Here is a 22,604-nt window from a genome sequence, read left to right on the forward strand (position 1 = left end):
ATGTAGTATTATGAAAATGTTTTTTTTCTTCATCTTAAGAAACCTCACCTGCTCTTTTTTTCCCTCCAGCTCTTCAGATCAACAAGATTTGCCTTAATCCTCACTGTGCCAAAAATACTTATCACGGCTGGGCATTTTTTAGGAATTAACAGATATAACAAGCCAAATGCAATGTAAAGATACACTTCACTTTTCCCTCACATTTCACTCTACCTCAAACAGACTGCAAATGAACACTCACCCACCATGTACAGAGAGACACCACATGGTCCCTGCCAGTTGTGCACAACCTGAGGACTTCACTGTTTTGTCACTACAGAGACCAGAAACCACACAGGGTCACTTAGCCCTCTGTCTATACTGTCTACCCTTAAAAAAGCAATTCAGTGACTTATGGAAAATAAATGACAAAGCTGAAATGTTAAAACAAAGTAAAGAATTGCATGTTAGTTGAATGAAACTGTCAACTTCACATGCGATTCTGTAACATTGATTAACGTTGTTACTGCTGAAACAGGTTGGCTTTTAACATTCAAGTGTTGTCTACTATTCTCCACGTGTTGCAGAATAATTCCATTATGTCACTTTAAGGGACTGTACCTGTATTTCTGCTTGTTCTAGTCAATTTGCTGCAAATCATATATACTTGTCATTATGACAGACCAGTTTCCAAAGCAGGCTGCAGTTTGTTTTAGATTTTTTTAATGTGTGTTTTTACTTTACATGCAGTCGTGATATACATGGATTTCAGTACAAGAAAAGTAGTAGTTCATAGCAGTGTCTAGCATGTCAACTGCAGATAGATTTAGAAATCTGCATCTACATTACAGTGCAAATGCAGTGAAATGTAAGCATAACAAAAACACACATGATGTTCATTCTGAATGCCTTCTTAAGCAAGTGTCAAGTTAATTTCCTTACAACAGCAGGTGGTTAAAACAGGTTGAGAATTTTGACCGAATGACGTGGAAAATGGTCAGCAGTAATGTATACATACTATGTGATTTGTAGCACAATTGGTTTAAATATGCAAAAAGACAGGTATGTTACTCAAACACAAGCACTATTAAGGAGTTTTGAGAGTGCAGCAAATTTCTTTCGCCCTCCATACTGTCCACGCTGCTAGCATACTGTCCCTGCCCTGCTGGGGCCTCACTGAGTGCCTGCCTATCTCTCAATAACCTCTGTAGGAACCACGGAGCCATGGATAGACACGAGTATCACAGCAGGTCCCGCTCTGCAGACCAGCGGCCCACTATAGAGCGCCCCACATCCCGCTCGCGCTCCACTGAACGCCCCCACGACTCTTCGCTCATGAGGTCCATGCCGTCTCTGCCATCTGGGAGGTCCGCCCCCCCCTCACCTGCCTTGACGAGGTGTGACCCAGATTGGAGACGCTAACCAGCTTAGCACAGGAGCAGACTGGGGTTTTAGTTGTACAATCATTTCCCTGAGGCACAACTACTCTGGAGGGAGAGATAATTTAAACATTTGCTTAAAACATCAATAAGTAGACTAGAAAACTTAAACATTATGAGACTAAGGCCCAGTGAATACATTAAGGCTGCTAACTGGGAATATTCAATATAGACATACAGAGGTCTTAAAACTCAGTTAGTTAGCCTATCAACCACACTAGCTACATAGCTTACCCAAATAGCTATATATTAGGCTATATAGGTAAGCTAGTTAGAATGGAGATTCTCCTGGAGGATTTTGTCAGTCATAGAAGTCAATCAAAAGAAGTCATTATTTTTATATTCTTATGTACTGACAGTTGCTTTTTTACTTGATAATCTACAAGTCTAGTTAGAAGATAGCTACTTTGTGAAAATCTCTGGTTCTTTTACCCAAGCACTGAGTATTAAAACAACCAGTATGATTATCTCTGCTCCCAGTGCAGCTCTGCCTCTGCTAAATGTTTGCATAACTAGAACCTTTGTAGAACTCAACCAGTTTAGACCCCGCCCCATGAGCTCCCACCCACCCCAAGCCTGACTAACTCACAGAATGAACCAGAAAAACCACATCACTACCACCTACCTCCCACCCTTCCCAACACCCTGCTACCCTGCCTCACCTCACTTCACCCCACCCACCTCCCCCTCACGACTACCCCACCACCCACCCAGCCACTTTCTGTTTTGTCCCCAAAAGCACCGGTGCTGCATTTTCTTTACACATGTTCCAGGCACGACAATCCTGACACCGTAGATGGCGTGCTGATGTTTTAATTTGGAACACACTGCTCATACGCTTGCGTGAGTATAGCAGTGATGGGCCAACATTTTTTACTTTGATTTCATTACTAACATCAACTGATGCTGTTTATCCTGTGATGGCATTCTATTCTTTTCTTCTTTTGTTTTGAGTTGAAGCCTTTTGGGGGCAGTCTGAACGCATGGTCGCACTGGTCTGCTGTCTCTGCATTGAACTCTTCTCTCCTTGCAGCTTGATGAGTCGACTGTACATGCGATTCACACCTGGCATCTTTTATTGCAGCTCAGTTCCCTACAGTTGATGTATCCCTCCACTCCCATGCCATGTGCCAAACATCATTGCTGTGTGCATCGGTTTTATATTTGGAGAGTCAAGACACTTTGTAGATTTCGATTTCAAAAAATCAGGAATCTTCTTCACAAAATTACTAAATGTGAAAACGTAATGTGAAACTATGTCAAGCTGTAAACTGTTTTTATTAGGTCTGTCACATAGAAAGTTCAGCTTGCAATCATTAAACAAATACGATGATCTCAGTTTCACATTGGTACAATTGCTGTCACTGATTATCTCCAATTGAACCTGACAGTAATACACAGCAGAACACGATAATATGTGATGTAACATATCTGCTTTTTTATTAAACTGATCCTACATGAGTAGATTAAATCAAGCAACCCATTATAGTAGATAGCTTCACTTTTTATGTTAAGCTTTACCTTCAAACTTCAAACTGAAAATTTCTTTACTTTATTCACACTGTGATGTGGGTGCAACATGGCTAGGCCCTGCATCCACTATCAGATCTGGTCCTAATTTTTGTCTCACCCTATTGTCCACCACTGTTTGTCATGTAGGGCGCATCCTCGTAGTGGATCAGTCCAGACCAGTCCCACCAGTACCCCTATGTCCAGTAGACGAGGACGGCAACTCCCACAGCTTCCACCCACGGGGAAAGACAGAAGTAAGTCGTCTGGTTGTTTCCTATTTGTATTACAGGGTTACTGTTTGTGAAGGGACATACAGGTATGTCCATCAGTATGATAGCGTGTTTCTGTTTAAAACCTTATATAATGTAGCTTTTATTTGGTGGCCCACCTGATTGGGGCTAAGAAAGAGATTTGGTTTTACAGCAGCTGCTGTAACACTTCACTTTCAATTGAGACAGAAGGGATTCGTATTTGCTGATGGCATCTTTCAGTATAAGCTCTAGATCAGATCTTATATGCAGGGGGATTTTTCTTTGTTGTTTTTTGTTTCATTGGTGTTTACTTTTGCCTTCCATCCATAACATCTCTGCTCGGCTCCTTTTCCATTTCTCTCTCAGAAGATGGAGACGAAGGAACAGAGCCTTGTGAAGGTCTGTACCTGAATGTATGTGTTTAGTCTTTCAGACTGGGAGTGCTGGTTGAGCTGCACCTCACTTTGAAGGACCAAACCCCGTCTGCAATGGCAGGTGACTGGGTTCATTGGAGGCTAAGCTTACTCTGTGCTCCTTGAACCCTCCCTCTGTTGCAGCTGTGTTATCGTACAGTTTGGGTGTCCTGTGCCGTCATGTTCTACTAACCTGTAGGCCTGTCTGGATTCTACTATTGATTGTGCCAGTGTTGTGTTCAAATGTAGGCTCCCTGTTTGAATGTTTTGAGTTATACTCTAGATGTTTTTGTATTTGTCTGGCAGAGTTATTCTAACTATTTGGACTGCTGAGATACTTCACCAAATGCTTTACTATCTGTATCACATAAACAGGGTAAAGTTAAGGCTTTGAGCTGCGATTAAGGCACAATAGTTTGAACTTTCTGATGTCTTCACAACTACAAAGTGACATTTGAAGTCCTATTTGTTCCTCAGCACTCCTTTAACAAATGTTTTGTAAATGTGTTGTAGCGGCTTGTGATGTGTATTGTATGAAGAACTGTAATGAAAGCAATGATTATTGTACCTGTATCTTTGAATCAAGAGGCAGTGAAAACCAAAGACTGATGTAGCTTTGCAGTGATTGGAGGGAATGACTGGGTCAAAGATAGACAGAGGAGAAAAAGCGCAGACAGTTCTGGAGAACTTGTCAAAGCACTCGTAGAACTCTTTCATCATTGTCAGAGTCCATGAGGGCTTTCCCTGTCTTCTGTACGGCGGCCAACAAGCCCGTCTCCCTCTCTCTCTCCATCTTCCTCACGCTCTCCTTTGCTCTCTCTCTCTCTCAGTCCTGACCTCCTTCTGTATCTGTGCCATCTTTTTATCACTCTGAAGCTCTCTCTGTCTGGACCTCTCCGTCCCTTCTTTGTGTTCCTTTTTTCTCTTTATTCTTGTCCCAATCTCTTTTTCTACCTTTTCTCTTTGTCAGGGAGTTTATACTCCCTCACTTCTCTTTCTCTCCCTCTTTCTTTCTTTGTGTTTGTGTGTGTCTCTCTGTGTGTCCTTTCAGGACAGTGGCAGTGTGTGGGCAGTGGGGGGAAGTATTGATCTGCCCTTGTGCTGTAGCTCCTACAGAGCTGTATGGCACTCAGCTTATGTAATGCAAATGTTTGTGTGTGTGTGTGTGTGTATGTGTGTGTGTGTGTATGTGTGTGTCTGTAGCATTTTATGGACTGAATCCATGTTATTGCCCCTCGCTGATCACAAAGAAGAGCTAGATTGTTGATAAAACTGCTATGGTTTTATCTCGCTGCTGTACTTTAAAGTTTAGTCATACCTTATACTTTCACAAATCTAATGGTCTTGTTTGTTATTGGTTCATGTGTGGCAACTACTAAGAGGGAGCAGGGGAGGAGCTTGGGGCACCTGAACCCCAAAATGGTCGCCAAGGTGTGTAACAATACAGAAACAGCCTGAAAACAATCCTGCAGCAACGTGTGTTTGTCATTTGTCTTGAAATATATGACGCTGCTTGAGTTTTCCTTGAAAAGAGTTCATGAAGAGTTAAAAAAAGAATTTCATGTTCATTCACAAAGAAGATATTAAAAGTACAAGCTCTGCTTAGGAGTTAGAATCTTGTTTTGTTTTTGGATGAGAGTAATGTACAGTATGTGTTTATGTACAGTACATTCATGCACAGGCTTGAATGAACGGCCAGACTGTTGGCAGAAACTGGAATTCCCCACAGTTTCCACTTCCTACTTTCCCATCTGTTTATGTGGCGTGCTTCTGTCCTTTGACTGTGTGGTGCTATTACTCAACACTGCCATCGCTGTAGTGCTGACTGACTTCGTGGACACAGTGTAAGCTTTCTGAAAAAGCCACATTCTCCTTTCAGATAGTCTATAATCATTGTGCTCTGACTGATATTCTGCAGGCCAAAGCTGCTGTAAGAGGGTCTCATGTTGGATAATGAATTTAGCAGCAAATGCGTGGTGCAATTAACCACACATTGTACAGTTTTATTAACCAAAAGTTTATAGCATTTTTGTGCGGCATCTCAGGATAGTGCTGTGTTTGTGTGTGGATCTGTGGATGTATGTGCATCTGTGTTTGAGCACATACAGAGTGAGTTGCCTCATTAATGTGACTTACAGTACCAGTATAGGGTTTCAGAGCTCCATCATTTCATGAGCCTCCATCTGTCTCTCCACTAGCCGCAGACTGTGATGAAAAACCCCAAGGCCCACCGGTAAATGGGAGGAAAGGCAAGTCCTGTGAATAGTGTGATGGCGTGACTTTACTGTGTGGGCTTTCTCAGTCAACACAAGTTCTTCATGTGTGACATTCACTAGCATCTGCGATTCTTAATACTTCACTACTAGTGGTGACTCTTCCTCCTTATTTGTCGTGGCACGTTTATATAGTCAAACTTATCTTTGTCCACATTTTATATATTATATATACTAAGTGTGCTTAGCTCATGTTGAGTTGATTTGGAGTGATCAAATTAGAGAGTTTAATGTAGCTGAAGCTGATGTTAATATGCACAGAGTGCTGTCGTTGTGATCTCTGCTGGTCTGTCCCTCTCTGACTTGAGTACTCCCCAAATCTGCTGTCTGCTTTAATAGAAATTAATTCTGCACAGCTCCACCTCATAAAGAAAGAGCTCTCTATTTCCATTGTGAACTTGCCAATCATTTTAATTAGACATGGATTATTGAAGATGCACACACTCACACACACTGCACAGTACTTCCTTAAGATTCAGTCATACATACTCATATTTATGGCTAGTCATACATACTCATATTTATGGCTGTTTGCAATTTTTGTTTAAAAATTAGGATAAATTATTGCATCTCAACAAACAATAATTAAGTTTAGTGTTTCCTGAATTCTCTGCATTTCACTTTGCTATAGAAGCACTGCAGAGTCTATTCTCTCAGTTTTTAGAACCTTACAGACTATTACATCTGTTGGCCAGCAGATGGAGCAAAGTTCATTATCTTTGATGAGGAGCTGTCCATGATTTCAGTGCTCAAGTGGCAACGAGGTCTTTTTCTTTCTTACCAGTTCTTCCACTGGCCTCTGTCATCACTACAAAAGACATGTATAGTTGTTTTAATATGTAAACTGTAAATTTAAAGGTGAAATCTTTCCTTCACATTTTGTGCAGGATTGTACAAAAAGTTCCCTCAATAATCCAAGGTCTCTAAGATTTCTATAGTCTACCAACCGGTGTGTGTGTGTGTGTGTGTGTGTGTGTGTGTGTATGTCCATATATATATATATATATATATATGTATATATATATATACATATATATATATATATATATCTGTATCTGTGTGCGTGTGTCTTGCTGTAGAAGTGACATGGGAGGACCAGCAGCGAGGGTTGAATGGCTCTTTGTCCGATGGAGGGACACAGCCACAGCCCTCCCTCACTGACACAGGTTGGTTGGTCTGGATGTGGATTTCTGACACTGCAAAGCCATATATCACTTTGATAGAGTATTTGACTTTTTTCACAATTAATTGGATGAGTCCATGAAGAGAAACCAACTAAGTGAATGTATCCAACTGTTGTGATAGAAAAGAAAAACCAATTGCCCTCCAGGGACAAATAAAAGTTTAAAGGTAAAAAAGGCTGTGTTGCTACTACCTGGCTGTACCCTTAATACATGAAGCTGACGAGGTACAGCTTCCTCATGGCCTAACTTAGGGGTGTCAGACTCATTTTAGTTCATGGGCCTCCACCTCCAAATTTTGGCTTTCTTTTAGTGTTAAGAAGTACATTCTGAATTTCTGTTCACCAATATTGTTTTAAGATAGAAGTCTTATACAAATTCTTTTGTACTGAAGCTGCTGATTGACAATATTTTGCACAATGTTCAATATCTTTAAATATGATCAAATGATTATTGTTCTTCAAGAGAACTGTATTCTGGTCAGGGTGGAAACCCTTTGAAGCAGCATTTTACATGAAGTGGGCTACTGCTTAACTTGCTCCTGAAACCTGGCACCTCTTAGCTTTAACATATGTATCAATATTAGGTGGGCAAAGTCATCCAGTGGTTGCTAATTGTTTGCTAGATTTGATTCACTCACCAGCCAAATAAACAATGGTACTCTATTGGGTTGATGGCAGATTTTGGAATCCTTTCATCACAGTGTCAAGTGGACAAAAAGGTAAATTTCCCACCCTGCATAACAAAAACTGCTAAAGGTCCAGTTTGTCAAAACTGTGTATCCATTATCTACAGTTTGTACTTGAGCAAAGCACTGGAACTGCTTACACTGTCAACTGAGTGTGTCACTTCAGAGAGGATTGATATTAACTCCAGTTTTCACACAAAGAAATGATATGAAAGTTCAAACCAGCTGTTTTAAATGTACCCATGGTAATTCATGTTTTCCTGCATACCTATTTTAATGTCTTAAAGTAGAGATTTGAGAACCACGTGATTCAGCTGCATACTGCCGGAGGAGGTGTGGAGAACCCCAAAAATTTTTTTAAGGCTGGGATAAATGTCTAGAGTTAAAGATCATTGGAATTGGATCACAGGAATTGAGACAAATTAAAATTGAATATATGGAGACAGCTTTCTAAAGTGTCCTCTAAGATAACTGCTTGAGAACTACTTCAAAGGGACTTTTCATCACCACATTTTCAAAGTAAGATTGAAATTCTTCATGTGAACAGTGCAGTTACTGCAGAGCAAGAAAAGATAATCAGTTGTTTCATATTGATGGACTCATATAAAGGTGTGCACCTTCAAAATATTAAACAATATTCTATCAAAGTGATCTCTGATTGAAGAGTTTTCCTGCACTGTCGTTCACAGTTTGTGTGGATTCTTATCAGCTGGATTTCAGCTTTGCCAAAGACAGACCTGGACAATGTGTAGTAGCAGCTGGATGTAAGAAAAATGTTAAAAGAAAAATAGATAATGCAAAGAGAGTGCGCTCTATATATTTTGTATGTGCCAGCAGAGTGATTGATGATAACCATGAGGTTGCCCAGGTCGGCCTCTGGATGGCGTCCCCCTGTTTTCCTGTCTCTCCAGCCTTTGTGTGATTTTGCGGTGCAGCATGGAGCTAATGTTTCTGTAGACATTCTGATCTCTTCATCATCACTAAGCATTTGAAAAATGATTTAGGACAACACATTTATTTACCCTAAACAAAGAAAAAAGTGTCACAGAACAGTGTCACACCTAATTTAATTAAGTTATGTTTTATGAGTTGCTGTCGTCCATTGACATACTGCGGGAAAGCATGAAATGTATTGCTAAGGTAATGACACCATGGGTGTCTTGAGGTGCTGCGTTTGCTGTATTGGCTCAATGTGCTACCATGGAAACAGGTCTTCACCCCCCTTGAATTAAGCCACCTTATGCTCACCTGTTATGTAACTTGCTGATATGTTATGTCAGGATCTTTGCTGCGGTGGCTTTGCACGCAATTTTAAACAGAGACATCGTTAAATGTTAAAACAAAGCCAGAAGAAACACGGTCACGTGCCTCAACTTCTGATTCTATGAGCATATTAACTGCTAACTACTTCACTATTAGCATATAACTGCATGCAATGCTGGTGTTTTGGGCTAACTAAAGCCTGAGCCTCCCGCTGCCTGAGATTCAAACTGTAATGAACAGTCAGTCTCTTACTTTCTCCTTTGTCCTCTTTGTTTTTCAGTCTCTGTCTCTCTTTTAACTCCCTGGTTCTCCTCCTTGCTCTCCTTCTCTTTGTTTCTTTATATTTTCCACCTTAATGTATCCTGGAAAGGCTGACTGAGCATGATCCTCTTTACCACCTTGATCACACTCACATTACTTTATACTGAAAGCTATCTCCAGGCAGGTCAAGGCCTCTCAACAGTGATTGTGTGTGAGGGAGGAATTTTAATTACAACCTTCACCACCAACTGTTATTCACTATTTCCCATACCAGTCATTGATTCTGTGCTCCATAACAAGCACACACCACCGCCAACAACAACATCAGCAACAACGATGCTGCACTTACATCAGATGCCAAACACTGAAATATGATCAAGGGATGATGTAGGGTTTACATAAACTTTTCAACTAGCTTTTTGCAGTTGGTGCAGTAGTTCAATTTTTGAATCTTTTCTTCTATAAACATATGGACGAAACTAAACATGTAGGATGATATTGCTCTGAAAGTCACGTTGCATGTATTTCATCTAGGATCTAAGATATGTACATGCCTAGTTGACCACTCAATGTTGAAACTGAACGATATGTCAGTCCTGGAGAAGAGAAGCATATAGACAATAAGTTGCATTGTGTTTTTCTGTTCTATTATATTTGGTTTCTATGTACAGGGAACTAGGGAACACCTGATTTTAGTAAAAATTTTGACAAAAAAAGATTTTTATTATTAATTATTGATGATGCACAAAGACTGCTCTGACTGTTCACATAAGAAACATTTAAGTTACTTGAAGAACGCTTGACAGAGAAGAGAAAAGCCAAATGTCTGCTATGATATGGAAATCAAAATTCAGATTTAGAATCATGGAAGTTGAGCTCATTTTTAGTATTTGTCAAGCCTTAGTAACATTGACCTGACCCATGCTGCTATTTTCTATTGTGGAAATGTAGGTACCATGATAGAGTAAAAACTGAATACTTTGGAACATCTAACTTTAGCTTGCTGTTGTGTGTGGAGCTGGGGTCTGTTGTCTTGGAATAGTTTATCATTTAGAGGCTGTTAAGTTAAATATGAGATGTTAATACCACGCAGTATTAACCCACAGGCCACAGGAGACTTTTCCACACTGACTTGTTCTAGTTTTCCTCTCCCATCTCTGTCTTAATATATCACTCTCTTATCCTGATGACCTACATGATGCAGCTGAAGTAAGGAGAAAAAAAAATCACTTGCTCTCTTGATTATCATTTGACTCTCTAATGAGATGATGTTAGCTGCCACAAAGAGATGAAAGCTGGTGAGGCAGATGTTTCACATTGTCTTTTTATTCATGTGACACTTCATTATTCACCCTAATGGAGTACTAATTGTGCTAAATGCAAATTCAGTGTAAGGGGTATGAGAATTAAGTCTGATTGGAGTGGGCTCCTTTTGCCCTCCCAGCTGTCACTGTTGGTTTTTGTCAGGTTCAGACTCCTGGACGGAGATTAGACAGGAAGGTTGAAGAACAGGAATAATCGAATGGTGGACAGAGGGGGCAGCCTGACTCCGAGGAGGGGTCACAGAGGCTGCTGATTACAGACTGACCTCGATGTTGTCCCCACGATCTGAGGTCATGTGGGTCCACGCGTGGTTGCTTACACAGGATCAAAACACACACAGAGAACATGATAGAGAAATTACACCACATTTCTTCTTTGGGGGGGAAAGAGAAAGAAAACAAAATCCTCCTCAGAATATTCAGGGTCTCAGCAGGCTGAGAGGAAAGAAAGAAGGACATGAGTAATACGAAAAGGAGAAGAATATGTAATTTGAAGCAACAGAGTTGCCTGAAAGCAAGGAGTCGATCTTGTTGTTGCATAACTGTTTTTGAGACGGATACTGTAGCTGACACTGTGCGTGTGTGTGTGTGTGTGTGTGTGTGTGTGTGTGTGTTTGAGAGTGCACTGTTGCACTCTGCTCAGGTTACGTTGGAATTTTTGTCAACTTTCACGTTTTTTGCTGAAACTTTGTGAGGTAGTCGGCTCTCTCTTTTGTGCGCTCGCTGCTCTGTGCTTTCAGTTTGTGTTGTTTTGTGTTTTTTTTTCTTTCTTTTATGTTATTTTTCCAGGCTGTCTCCTCACAGTTGCCCCATGCAGACTCAAGTGACATCCACTTCTCCTTTTACCCTCCTTTCCTCTCCCCCCTCTCCTCCGCCTATCCTCAGAGGTCTCCAGTTTCTATCTGGTTGGGAGCATTAACATCTCTTTACTGTTTCAGCTCTTTTTCCTTTAAAGCACAGAACCTCACCTTCCCAACCTCTTCCCCCCTTTCTGATCTCTAATAACTAAACTCTTAGCCTCTACCTCAGCCTCTCCTGGCCTCGCACCCTCTTGCTCTATTTTGACTTTTCACTGTGCCCATGGTGGAGTTTGTGTGTTCTTGGTGTACTCTATGATTTTGTTTGTGTGTTCTGTTCTTGTTGTTTTGTCATTGTCGTGTCGTATTGTTGTCGTGTTGTGTCCCTCCCTTCCTCCCTCCCGACCCTCCATCCTCTTCCTCTTCACTCTGAGCCTTCAAACCTGGCGTACTCGGTGATCACGGTGATGGGGTCACCCTCCCTCCTTTCCCCCTCTTCTCCTCGTCTCCCGCCCCTTACCCTTCGTGCATCCTCTCACATCCATCTTCCTCTCCTCTGTCTGTGTCTGTCCATTCTGTGATGTGATCCCAGAAGACACGGACTCACCAGGTTGGACGAACTCAGGTCTGTCCCTTCTTCTTCTTCTTCTTCACCCTCTTTCTTTTCTGACTCAGCCTCCTCTTCTTCTTCTTCTTCTTCTTCTTCTTCTTCCTCTCTGACTCCCCACCCACCTCCCCTCACCTCTTTTCCTGCTTTGCTCACCTTCATTCTCTTGTGCTGTTTGCGCTCTTACTCGTTCTGTAGATGATGCTTCCGGCTTCTTTGTCATTTCTTTTTCTTTTGCTGCGAATAGACTGTGTCTATCATGATCATGGTCATGCTACTGTGGTTTCTTTGCTGCTGGTCTTGACATGAGACACTGTGTGATTTTCTACCTAGGAAAAACTTGCTGTCAATGTATGGCAGAATTTCCTTATTTGGATTACTCTCTCTGTGGACACATGTTTTCAACAAATTTATTTTGTAGCCTGTTCAAGTGTAAGTTAATTGACAAAAACAAAACAAAAAAACAGAAAGGAATACATGAATGACTATATTTTTGATTATCTGGTTCAAATTCACATTCACTTTAATATGATAAAATGACTGACATTCAGGGCATGAATTCAGTTTTATACCTTTGACAGGGGTAGGCTAGCTTTCTTTGAGTGTTCACCAGCTAACCAGCTGCTAACTCCAGTTTCATATTTACCATAGAGACATGAGAGCGGTATCAATCTTCTCATCATGCTCTTGGCAGGAAAATTAAAAAGTGCATTTCCCACAATGTCAAACTGTTCTTTAACTTCATGATATCATGTCCAATTACTTTCTGTTCCCTACAGTTGGATGGCTATGTTTAAAGAGGTTAGCAGTTCCCACACTGTTTATTTGACTGGGCTGTAAAGACCCTCAAATCACAGAAAAGCTGCAGCTTTAACCTCGTAGTCAGAGGACAAAGTCACCACACTTTCAAACCACGCTGTAACTTCAAAAGTAGCATAACTACAATAGCTGAAGAAGTTTTTAGGTTGCGAAACAATCACTAGTTCATTGTGACATAACAAGCAGTTTATTGATTGACAGTTACATGAAATGACCCTGACCCTGTCATTTAGAGAAAACTAAAGAAGTAGAAGTGTGTAGGCTGTGAGATGTTACAAAAGCAGTGGTGACACTGTAAACAATTAACCAAGAGAGGCAGAGAATGAATTCACTTCTAATGAGATTAGTTCACTTTGCCTCACGAATGCAGTCATTCATTTGCTCTCAGCTTGTATTGCTTTTCTTTGTCCGTGTGCGTGTATGTATGTGAAGCTATAGGCATACCGTATGCGTGCATGGCACTTGTATGTGTGCAATCATCTTCACTTTGTCATTGCCGTCATATGACACAAAAGTAGAGACAGAGAGCAAGTGGAGAGAGTGGAGACGCAGGTACAACAGGAAAGTCATAATTCGGTGGTGAGTGTTTTTGCAGAGAAGAACACATGCAACAGAAAGCATTTGTTGTAAGGTATTATTTTATGTTTTATTTTCTTTTTAGTTTAACAAAATGTGCATAGTTCTTATGCAGTGGCATTAAGGTTCAGCTTCTGTATTGATTATGGCATGAGGTTTGTACAGTGCAAATGCGCTTGCAGCAAGATGAAACAAAGCACATTGCTCAAATTGAATTTAGGAGGAGATGAGGTGGACAAACAGGATTTTGCAAGCCTCTCACTTTGAACTGAGAGGGATGCGCTGGCCAGTTTAGTTGGATCATTCAGAAATTTTGGCATTTATCTAGAATCCTATGTGTCCCAACATGGGTCACAGGCATTGTTGAAGGTCATACACTTTGTTTACAGTAGTATTAGTGTCCAAAGATTCTACACTATGAAGCAGGAATCAATAAATTGTGCTAATTGATTATTTTTCAATCAAAAAGATGTGGTTAAATGAGCCTGAAATTGTGACAGTTGATACAAATGTAGCTGTTTTAAATGTTACGCAGCTTACCTTTACCAGTCAGTATTTTCTGTTTGTGTTTGTGTTTCTTTGTTAATACAGTCGACCATTCAGCTTTATCCCATTAGATCTGTCCTGTCATAGCTCATGGCTCATAGCTCAGCAGAAGCTTGTCTCTCACCATAACAGTATGTCCCTCCATCAGGCCTTCCTCACTGCATCAGCCCCATCTGACAGTCTCTTGTCTCTGTGCTTAGGTATGGACATGGAGGAGAGGACCAGGCAGATGAAACTGAAGATGAACAAGTACAAGCAGGGAGCGGGCTCCGACTCCAGACTGGAGCAAGACTACCACAAGGTAAACATGTCCATGGAGTGCCATGGAGTGCTGAAGCATGCTGGATGCATGCTTCAGCACTCCAGAGTCACAGAGAAATACATATACCTACATTATACTGTTTGCATGGCTGCGCTGTGCAAAGGCCATATGGTACGCTTTGCAAGCAGTCAAGCATGTGCACATGCACATATCAACATCATACTGCGCATGTACATGGATGTTTGCATAGTGTACACACACCCACAGGTAGAGTTACACAAACATCACAAAACAGGTAATCACTCAACTCAGTTTAAAGGTGGGTTTTCACCACTGAGTGAGTTTTACTTACTTACTTTTACTTTACTTAATTTTACTTACTTTTTTTAGGCCAGTTCACCCAAATCACTAAAACCTAAATATATCTATCTACACTTGCTCCTGGTGACAGTGAGCCACTGTATGTAGATAGTTTTACTTGACATTCAAATGAAAAAATACATTTGAAAAATTAAATTAGGCCTGGGGATTGTACAGAGAACCTGGGGCAAAGTTTCTGGAAATACACAATGCTGCTTTAAGCCATACAAACAAGGCATGGCTAGATACAAGGCATGCTAATTTAAAGCATTTTTTGTGATGATAGCCAACCCTCATTAACTGATCATTAACTGCAAACTGACGGTGTCTAAGTGTGTGATTTTACCCACTATTTAAAGCTGGTAAAATCATATTTAATCTTAGAGCAGCACACAGGGTATTGCTTCGATCAGCGCCTCCTTGCGCTGCTGTTGCTCTCTCTCTGTTTATCATGACACTACTGCTGTTAGAGCGTGAGCTCCACGCTGGGGACGTCATGAGTCCGCCGGCCCTACACGTGCACAGTTACATGGCGAACTGTTATCATCACCAAATGGCTTTGGTGTAAATGTGGGTTTATGCGGACCATTGAACAGCTCAGGTTTGGATGTTAGCTGCTGCTGCTGTGTTAGCTTGTGCTAACTTGTCAGATCTTGAACTGACCACTCTGTGTAACAGAAAGTTTGCTGATCCTTTCTTCCAGTAAAGAGGATTAGTATCTACTGAGGCAGGGATTATCTCTCGTATAGGTGTCCACCTCTGCCTTTGGGTCACAAGCTTGTTACGAAGATGTGCCGTAGCTGTCTCCCGGTAGCAACATTATGGCATTGCTATCACGACATTGTATGACTCCAGCTTGAGCAGAAGCAGACTCCACTGTCTCATCATCTCCCCCTATAGTGCCAGTATATTATATTTAATAAATACTTTCAACTGTTTAACTAAAAGTCTTTATTGGTTAAAACTAGTATTCTTGGTCAGTGGTTAAACGGTTAATTATTAACACCCCTGCTTGATACAATATTAGGTAAGTGAGGAAATATGTTTACTCTTTGTCATTTGGGTGAACTGAGCCTTTAAGCCTTTTGTTGTAAATTCGAGGAATGTGACAGTGAGTGTATGCAGAGTCAAGTGTTTACTACTCTGCTCGGGAGAGGTCCTGAGCATGTTTAGAGAGCGTGGCCCGGGCCTGGTGTGTCGCTGCAGTCTGTGCCAAGCCATACAAGACAAAGTCTGTCTTCCTTTTAAGTCTGTGGTATGAGAACTATTGCGTTTGAGCATCCAATGTGTTCGCTAGGAGTCTATAAAAAGCAGATTGAATTGTGAGGTGTCCTTGTCTGTTGAACATTATCCTCCATGCAAGTGCCATTGACAAAGCAATGCTCTAACTATAATTAAACAAGACTCATGAGCACTTGCTCTTAAAACCACAGTTACTGTAACACTCAGCTCAGGTTCTCTTACAATAAACAGTCTCCAGAAGACACACACAGGATATTATATACACATCCAGTTCTACAAATTTTCTTCAACTATGTTGACACCAAGGTTGTCATCCCAGTTGAACTTAAAAGGAAGCCTTAGTGTTAAGAAAGATTAGTAAAAATCTATCACTGATTTTAACATTATACAGTACAGTCTGCCCTCCACTGTTGGAAGCACTCAGATCCTTTAGTTAGATTAAAGAAGGAATACCACGAACACATTATTATCAGCAAGTTATACTTAACATATTAAAAGTAAAATGACATAACGTATTCTATACTTGGATTGTTTTATTACAAATGCATTAACATGTAAGCAGGTAAGGCTGGATTACCTGTCTGGCCTGGGGTTCCAGACCCCAGCAGCCCCAAATACCTCAGTTTACCTGTTTGTCATTTGGTTGTATGTTATTTAATAATTTTTATAAATAAATATTTTTAATAATTTGCGGCACTAGAGTACATTTTTTAAATAAGGTGGGTCCTACTTTATAACCTTATCTCTGTAGCCCTGCCTTGTAGAATGCCGCTGTGTCAAAACCTAGTTTTAAGACCTAATTTTAGTTGATACTGTGCTCACATAGTTCATAATCATAAATAAAGTTGTGTTTACTTAAACCGCTTCCAACTAAGTGACACAAAAACCCTGAAAACCTCGGCCTCTGGATCTTGGGCATATAATGAAGTAAATGAGAGTTAAATCTAGTCATGCTCTATTTAATCTATAATGATTTTTTTTTTAGATGTTTTTCGTTTAAAATGTTGATCTGCAAAGTAACTTTTAAGTGTTGTTGTCAGATGAATGTAGCAGAGTGAAAAATACAATACTGTCCTCCAGAAAGTAGAGGAGTAGAAGTATAAACCAGCACCAAATAGTAAAACTCAAAAAAATGTTGTCATACAAATCATTGTCATTTACTGTTCTGTTTCTGGTGACGTATTAAGAACAAGAGCCAGCTTGTCAAAACTCTCTGATCAGCAGCATTTATCACCAATTAATAGATGCTTATCGAAAGGTGATTGATGCTGATATTTTAGACAGGACTGTCTTTTCTAAATCCTCTGACCATACTGTGCCCCTAGACTCAATTCAACCCTCAGAATTATGTTTCCCTACTAGTTGAATTTCTCTTTGTCTTTGGTCTATTTGACTGAAGTACATAAAGTACATCTGACCTTTAAAAAGGCACACCTAATACGCCTTATGTAACAACATCATCCCTACTCGTTCTTTCTGTACCATTAGTTAAACTAATAAGTCTACATCATTCACATTCAACAGCCCACTTAAGCAGCAGAACTTATCTTGTTCAAGACTGGTCCTTAAAAAGCTATGGGCATGTGAGCAATGTTTTGTTTTTACTTGAAGTTCAAGTCAAATGAGTGTCTCCATTTTACAGTAACCACATTTAAAGGGAATATTGACTTAAAATTGTTGGACTTGTGTTTTGCCAAAAGGAATGCACAAGTCAAGCACCAGAAATATTTTTGTGTTATAAGACATCACCACAATAATAATCTTTTATGCTCTGTTTGTGTCTTCTCTGCAGCGATCGGGCAGAGATCCACGGGGCTCAGATAACCTGTCGGCAAAGTCATCGGACAGCGATGTAAGCGACGTGTCCGCTGTGTCGAGAACCAGTAGTGCCTCTCGGTTCAGCAGCACGAGCTACATGTCTGTCCAATCAGAAAGGCCGCAAGGAAACCGCAAAATCCGGTAGGCTGATGTCTACCCCAGGGGACCTTTGTCTGACTCTCTAAACCCATCAAGCTGTTATCAGGAATGGACAAATCCCCCTCAGCTGTGAAGTTGTCTTTCCATATAAGTTGCCAAGTCCAGACGTTTTCAGTTTTGAAATGGTTTGCACCTGGTTAAAACTTAAAGAGGAAAATGCACTGCCTAGCACTGTGTGTCATTTTCTTACTGTGATGAGTTCAGGTTTGGCTCTGTTTTAGAAAAATCTGGAACCAAATGGTTGAACTCTGCTCACTCAAGCTGTGGGGGAAATTTGTCCATATCTGGCAACATACACTGAAACATAAAACACATTGCATCTCTTCAGGTGTTGTCTCATATCAAAGCAAAAAAAAAAACATTCATTTGCATGGTGCTTTGCTGTAAGTGTACATTTCTGTTTTCTGTTAATTTGAATCAGTCTGCTTTTGATCTTGGCTGCACTGTCTCTCTGTGTTTGTCTTTCTTTCTCTCGTCGCTGACAATATTCATGCTTTGTTTGGTTTTCTTTCTGCTTTGCATGTGCTGCTCTCTTGCTTCTGTCTCCGTCTTCAGCCAGTTGCGATCAAGGAGCCAGTCTCGGGAGGGTGATGAGCAGTTAGGGGAAGTGCTAGAGGAGGAGGAGGCGGGCGGGGGAGGGGGAGTAGAAGGGAGAGGGGCGAGTAAAGAGGGGAGATCGCAGGGAGGGAGGAGGGGCTCAGGGGGGAAGGTAGACACAGACAAGGAGCATCAGGAGGATTTGGTGGAGAACGAAGAGGACTTGCACCAGAGGAGTATCTCAGAGACTGACCTCAGGTAACACGTGTGTGGCAGCCTCTAACTCTAGACTCCTACTAACAATAATGTAGACCTGTAGCTCCCAGTGGCCAACTGACTTTTGCACGTTTCCATGACGATGTGCAAAGCAGAGTGTGGTGACTATCCTCCACCCTTTAATCTTGTTAACTGTGGCCCTATTAACACCTACCAATACTAAAATGGGTCAGGACAATTATAGTGAGCTGACAACAGTGTGGTAACCCATACAGCCTGTGCCCACTCAAGGAGCAGATCAGATGGATGTCAGAACAGTACAACAAGCATTCAAGATTAAGTAGCAGTTCACCCAAATCACAAAGGGAAACAAACATTTTTATGTAGCCATGCAGACAGGTTCAGATTCATTTGCAGGGATTTTAAGATATCTTCTGCAAAAATATGGTATAGAGAAATAAGTGTGCATGTACCTGTGTGTATGTATAGATGGGAGTCGTGATTAGCGGGGGAAAGTAAGGGGGATGTTAAGATGAAGGAAGGAGTAAGAGTGAGTGTTATCATCCTATGTAATCTAATGTAGCAATCTATGTAATATAGAAAGGAAAATGGAAATGCTTCCTTTATTCATCCCGGGAAGGAAGACATGAAATTTGACAGAAATACTTAAAAAGTATCTTTGCCCCACCCCATTTCAAAAATAACACAATGTCTCGAATGTCTGTTCATACAAACAATGTCCTGGTTATTCAGACTAATCCACAGACCCCACTGTCAACAGATTTAATTGAAGACAGCTTTCAGCTTTGGTCAAAAACAGTGGAAACTACAGACATTGAGGTCTGAGGATTATCCTGACTAGCCAGGACATTGCCTCTGGAAAGATATGCTGCTGTTTTAAAATGTAATTTTTGAAAATGAAATGAAAAATACAATACAGTGTAATGTGAAGGTGAATCAAAATTCCATTTACCTCCATTGTCTTGGGGTGGAGGCAGAAATTTCAGAGATGGACATCTCAAAACCTCAGTGAAAAAGTAAACTCCTCATGTCTGCATGGCAAAATACCAAGAAGTTTAAGTAGGAAAAAATAAAAACATTAATTGAAATATACCTGCAGCAGTGTGATGTAACACTTTGACCCACTTTTCCAGCAGTTTTATACATCTGTGTGGCACTGTAAAGGCATATGACAGTAACAATGCTTTGGTTTCTCCAATTATCCTTTTGTTGCCAAGTGTCTGTCTAATGTCGCTATGGTTACCTTTGCCTTGTGTGCCAATTTGAAGAGTAAAATTTAGCTCAGAGATTTTAATTGTTTATATTTCATCATGTTGCATGAAAAACTGTGGTTGTATTCCATTGTAATCAATCACACATACATGACCAAAGCCATGTATGGAAATCTTTCCTTTTTAAGTTGATGCATGCATCAAACTGTGGTTTTAACATGTTAAGACTATATTTAACATGACACAATTTTACTGTGGCCACAAGAGACTTTAATTTCTGAAGACTGCAAGACTAGAAGGTTTAAAAAGTATGTCAAGAGCAAATTCAAGAACACATTTTGAATCCCACAGCAGGAGGAATGGTTAGCTTACACCAAGATGTCTTCACTATCAAATCAAATTCACAGCAGGATCCAAGTGGGTGCTTCTTACCCACATTAGTGCTGCTCAGTGTCTGCTTGGACTTGAGAGATAGCACATTAGGATAAAAGCTATACCCTCTTATGTGTGACTAACACTGCACTAGTCTGATTAACACACATCTGATTAGTCAACACACATCCTACATGTGTGGAAGGCCAAATGCACATAGGAGTAATGTGAACAGGTCCTCTGGAAGGTATACAGGTTTATTATATGCGTAATTCATTTGTAGATACAGATTAATGCCAAAAGAAGCTATAACAAATCTGTGATAGTACAATGTTGTCTGTTGAGGCTGCAGTCTGTGTTGCTTTACTGTCTGTCTGTGCTGCTCAGTGCTGGGATGTTGCGTCAGTATTTTGTCTGTCTGTGTTTTTCACATGCTGTCTGAGTCCTACAGTGTCGCTCTGCACCTGCAACTTGTCATCCCAAACCTCCCACATTCCTCCGACTACTCCTCGACATGCCAAGAACATTTCTCTCTCTCTGTGTAACACCACAACCCCAGTGACTAGCTACATTCACTTTCAGTTAAATCACTGGAAACTATAATTAATGTGATTAAAATCCTGTTTTGGCAGATACATCCTGGAGATATGTCTAAATTTAGTTACAATATTCCAGTTTTAGACAATGTCTTCCTCTTTAACTGAAAGTGAGCAACTCTTATCTGTGTGATCAACCCCAAATTCCTTCATGACAGCTACAGTATAAATCTGTAATATACATTGCATTCTCCTTTTCTGGGGCAACAACACATGAGACAAAATATACAAGGATAAAAAAAAAACCATTCTATTCTTAATACTCATTGAGGTTTAGAAAAGATGTTCATGTGAGTGTTGCACTCAGCTTTTAGCTTTTATAACTGATGTTAACACAGTGTGTGAAATAGCTCCAAATGAATTAAATGCTCAACAATAATTCTATTTTTAATCAAAGGTAGTTACACAGTAGTAATAGCTGAATTTCATACTTTTACCAAATGATAAAGTCTGTGGACAGTTGTGAAACAAGCGGTTGCTAGGAAGCAGTAAATGTTAATATAGGTCATTTTCAGTTATCCAACGTTTGGACATTAAAACTGTTTACACCAGACTCCAATCAGAACTTGGGACATTTTATTAAGCTGGAGCACCTTTTTTTTTGTGTGGTCCTGCTTTATGATTTGGTCGTATGTGATGTGAGTCACATTGTGTCAGGATGATTTTCCATGCAAAAATGTCAAACATTTGGTAGGTCCTGCTTCTCAGATTTGCTGATCTTCATTGTATGATATGGTGGTAAACTGAATTTCTTAAAAAAAAATTTTTTTTACTTTTGGTTGTAAAACAAAAGCAAATAAATGACATTACTTGAAGTTCCGTGAAACGATGATGGCCAATTCACAGACAATACGATTAATTGATTGAATGAGAAAATAATTTGTGGGTAAATCAATAATGAAAACAATTGTTAGTTGCAGCGCTGAAGAAGTTTTAAAGAAAGAGTAGTTTCAGCTATCTGTTGGCATTTAAACTAAATACTACAGGCCAGAAAAAAGATATAAATGCAAACATATGACAATCTAGAAGCTTGCCACGTCATAAAGTGTAGCATTGTGTATATATATATATGCTCCCAGTATGTTGCCAAAATAGAGAGGCCATAATAGAGAGGTAGATGATGTTTTTCACTGTCATAAGCTTAGCAGTGTGATGCTCTGTTTGCACTGGGATAAGGAAATTCTATTTTCTCTGTGCTGTTATGTAAGCTCTGCTGGTGACAACACTCACAGATGAGCCTGTACAATCAACGTAAACAGTAAACAGGGGGCTGAGCCTTACTATGAGAACCTAACGGCTGATAGTGAGAATACAAAGATGATCAATGCTGTGTCCAGAGATGGAGCAGAGAGTTGTTGTGTAGTGGATAAGATGCTACCTGTCTGGAATGATTAAAGATTCATACATTTCTCTGCTTATCTATCAGAAACATTGCAACTAGCTACATTTACTTATGAGTCATCTCCTGTGTATTGAGGTCACAGTGTAAGTATACATCTGCTACACATTAAACAGGCCTGTTCACATTAGTTTGGTGTATGAACATGATGATGGCCATATGTGTTTTCAGTCTAGGAGCGCTTTCACTGCACAGAGAGGAAAATGCGAAAGCACTGCTGTAAGCTGATGTTGCATTCAGTGGTCTCCAGGATAAAAGGAGCTTTCCATCAGCACCACATCACCTCTGCTCCTCCATGTCTCTTCCATCCAATATTGTTGCCTGGGTAATGGCTTATTTATGTAAGGGAGAGTATAGACTGGTGTTTTGAAGAACAGGGGCTGATCATTACCAGTAGGAGGTGGGGTTGTTTACTTTAACCTGTTGGTCCACTGACCTCATTCAACAACAGAGAGAAAGAGAGGTCTGTGTCTGACTTACCTCT

At 40.4% G+C, this 22,604-nt stretch overlaps 1 protein-coding gene across 16 annotated transcripts in view; it reads left to right on the forward strand.

The window, feature by feature from the left end:
* Window positions 1-22,604, forward strand: part of rims2a (regulating synaptic membrane exocytosis 2a) — a 166,965-nt gene that overhangs the window by 117,573 nt on the left and 26,788 nt on the right. For 9 of the 16 annotated variants that reach the window (XM_033640886.2, XM_033640888.2, XM_033640893.2 and 6 more), the window contains 2 exons: window positions 1,191-1,376; window positions 3,078-3,184. In XM_033640886.2, the coding sequence (XP_033496777.2) occupies window positions 1,191-1,376; window positions 3,078-3,184 (293 nt within the window). Of the gene's footprint in view, window positions 1-1,190; window positions 1,377-3,077; window positions 3,185-3,547; window positions 3,581-11,971; window positions 12,005-14,127; window positions 14,229-17,583; window positions 17,751-18,323; window positions 18,564-22,604 lie in introns of all 16 variants that reach the window. The other 7 variants (XM_078171971.1, XM_078171974.1, XM_078171967.1 and 4 more) reach the window with 6 other exon arrangements.

The sequence above is a fragment of the Epinephelus lanceolatus genome, chromosome 10 (genome assembly GCF_041903045.1).
Source record: "Epinephelus lanceolatus isolate andai-2023 chromosome 10, ASM4190304v1, whole genome shotgun sequence".
Taxonomy (NCBI): Eukaryota; Metazoa; Chordata; class Actinopteri; order Perciformes; family Serranidae; genus Epinephelus; species Epinephelus lanceolatus.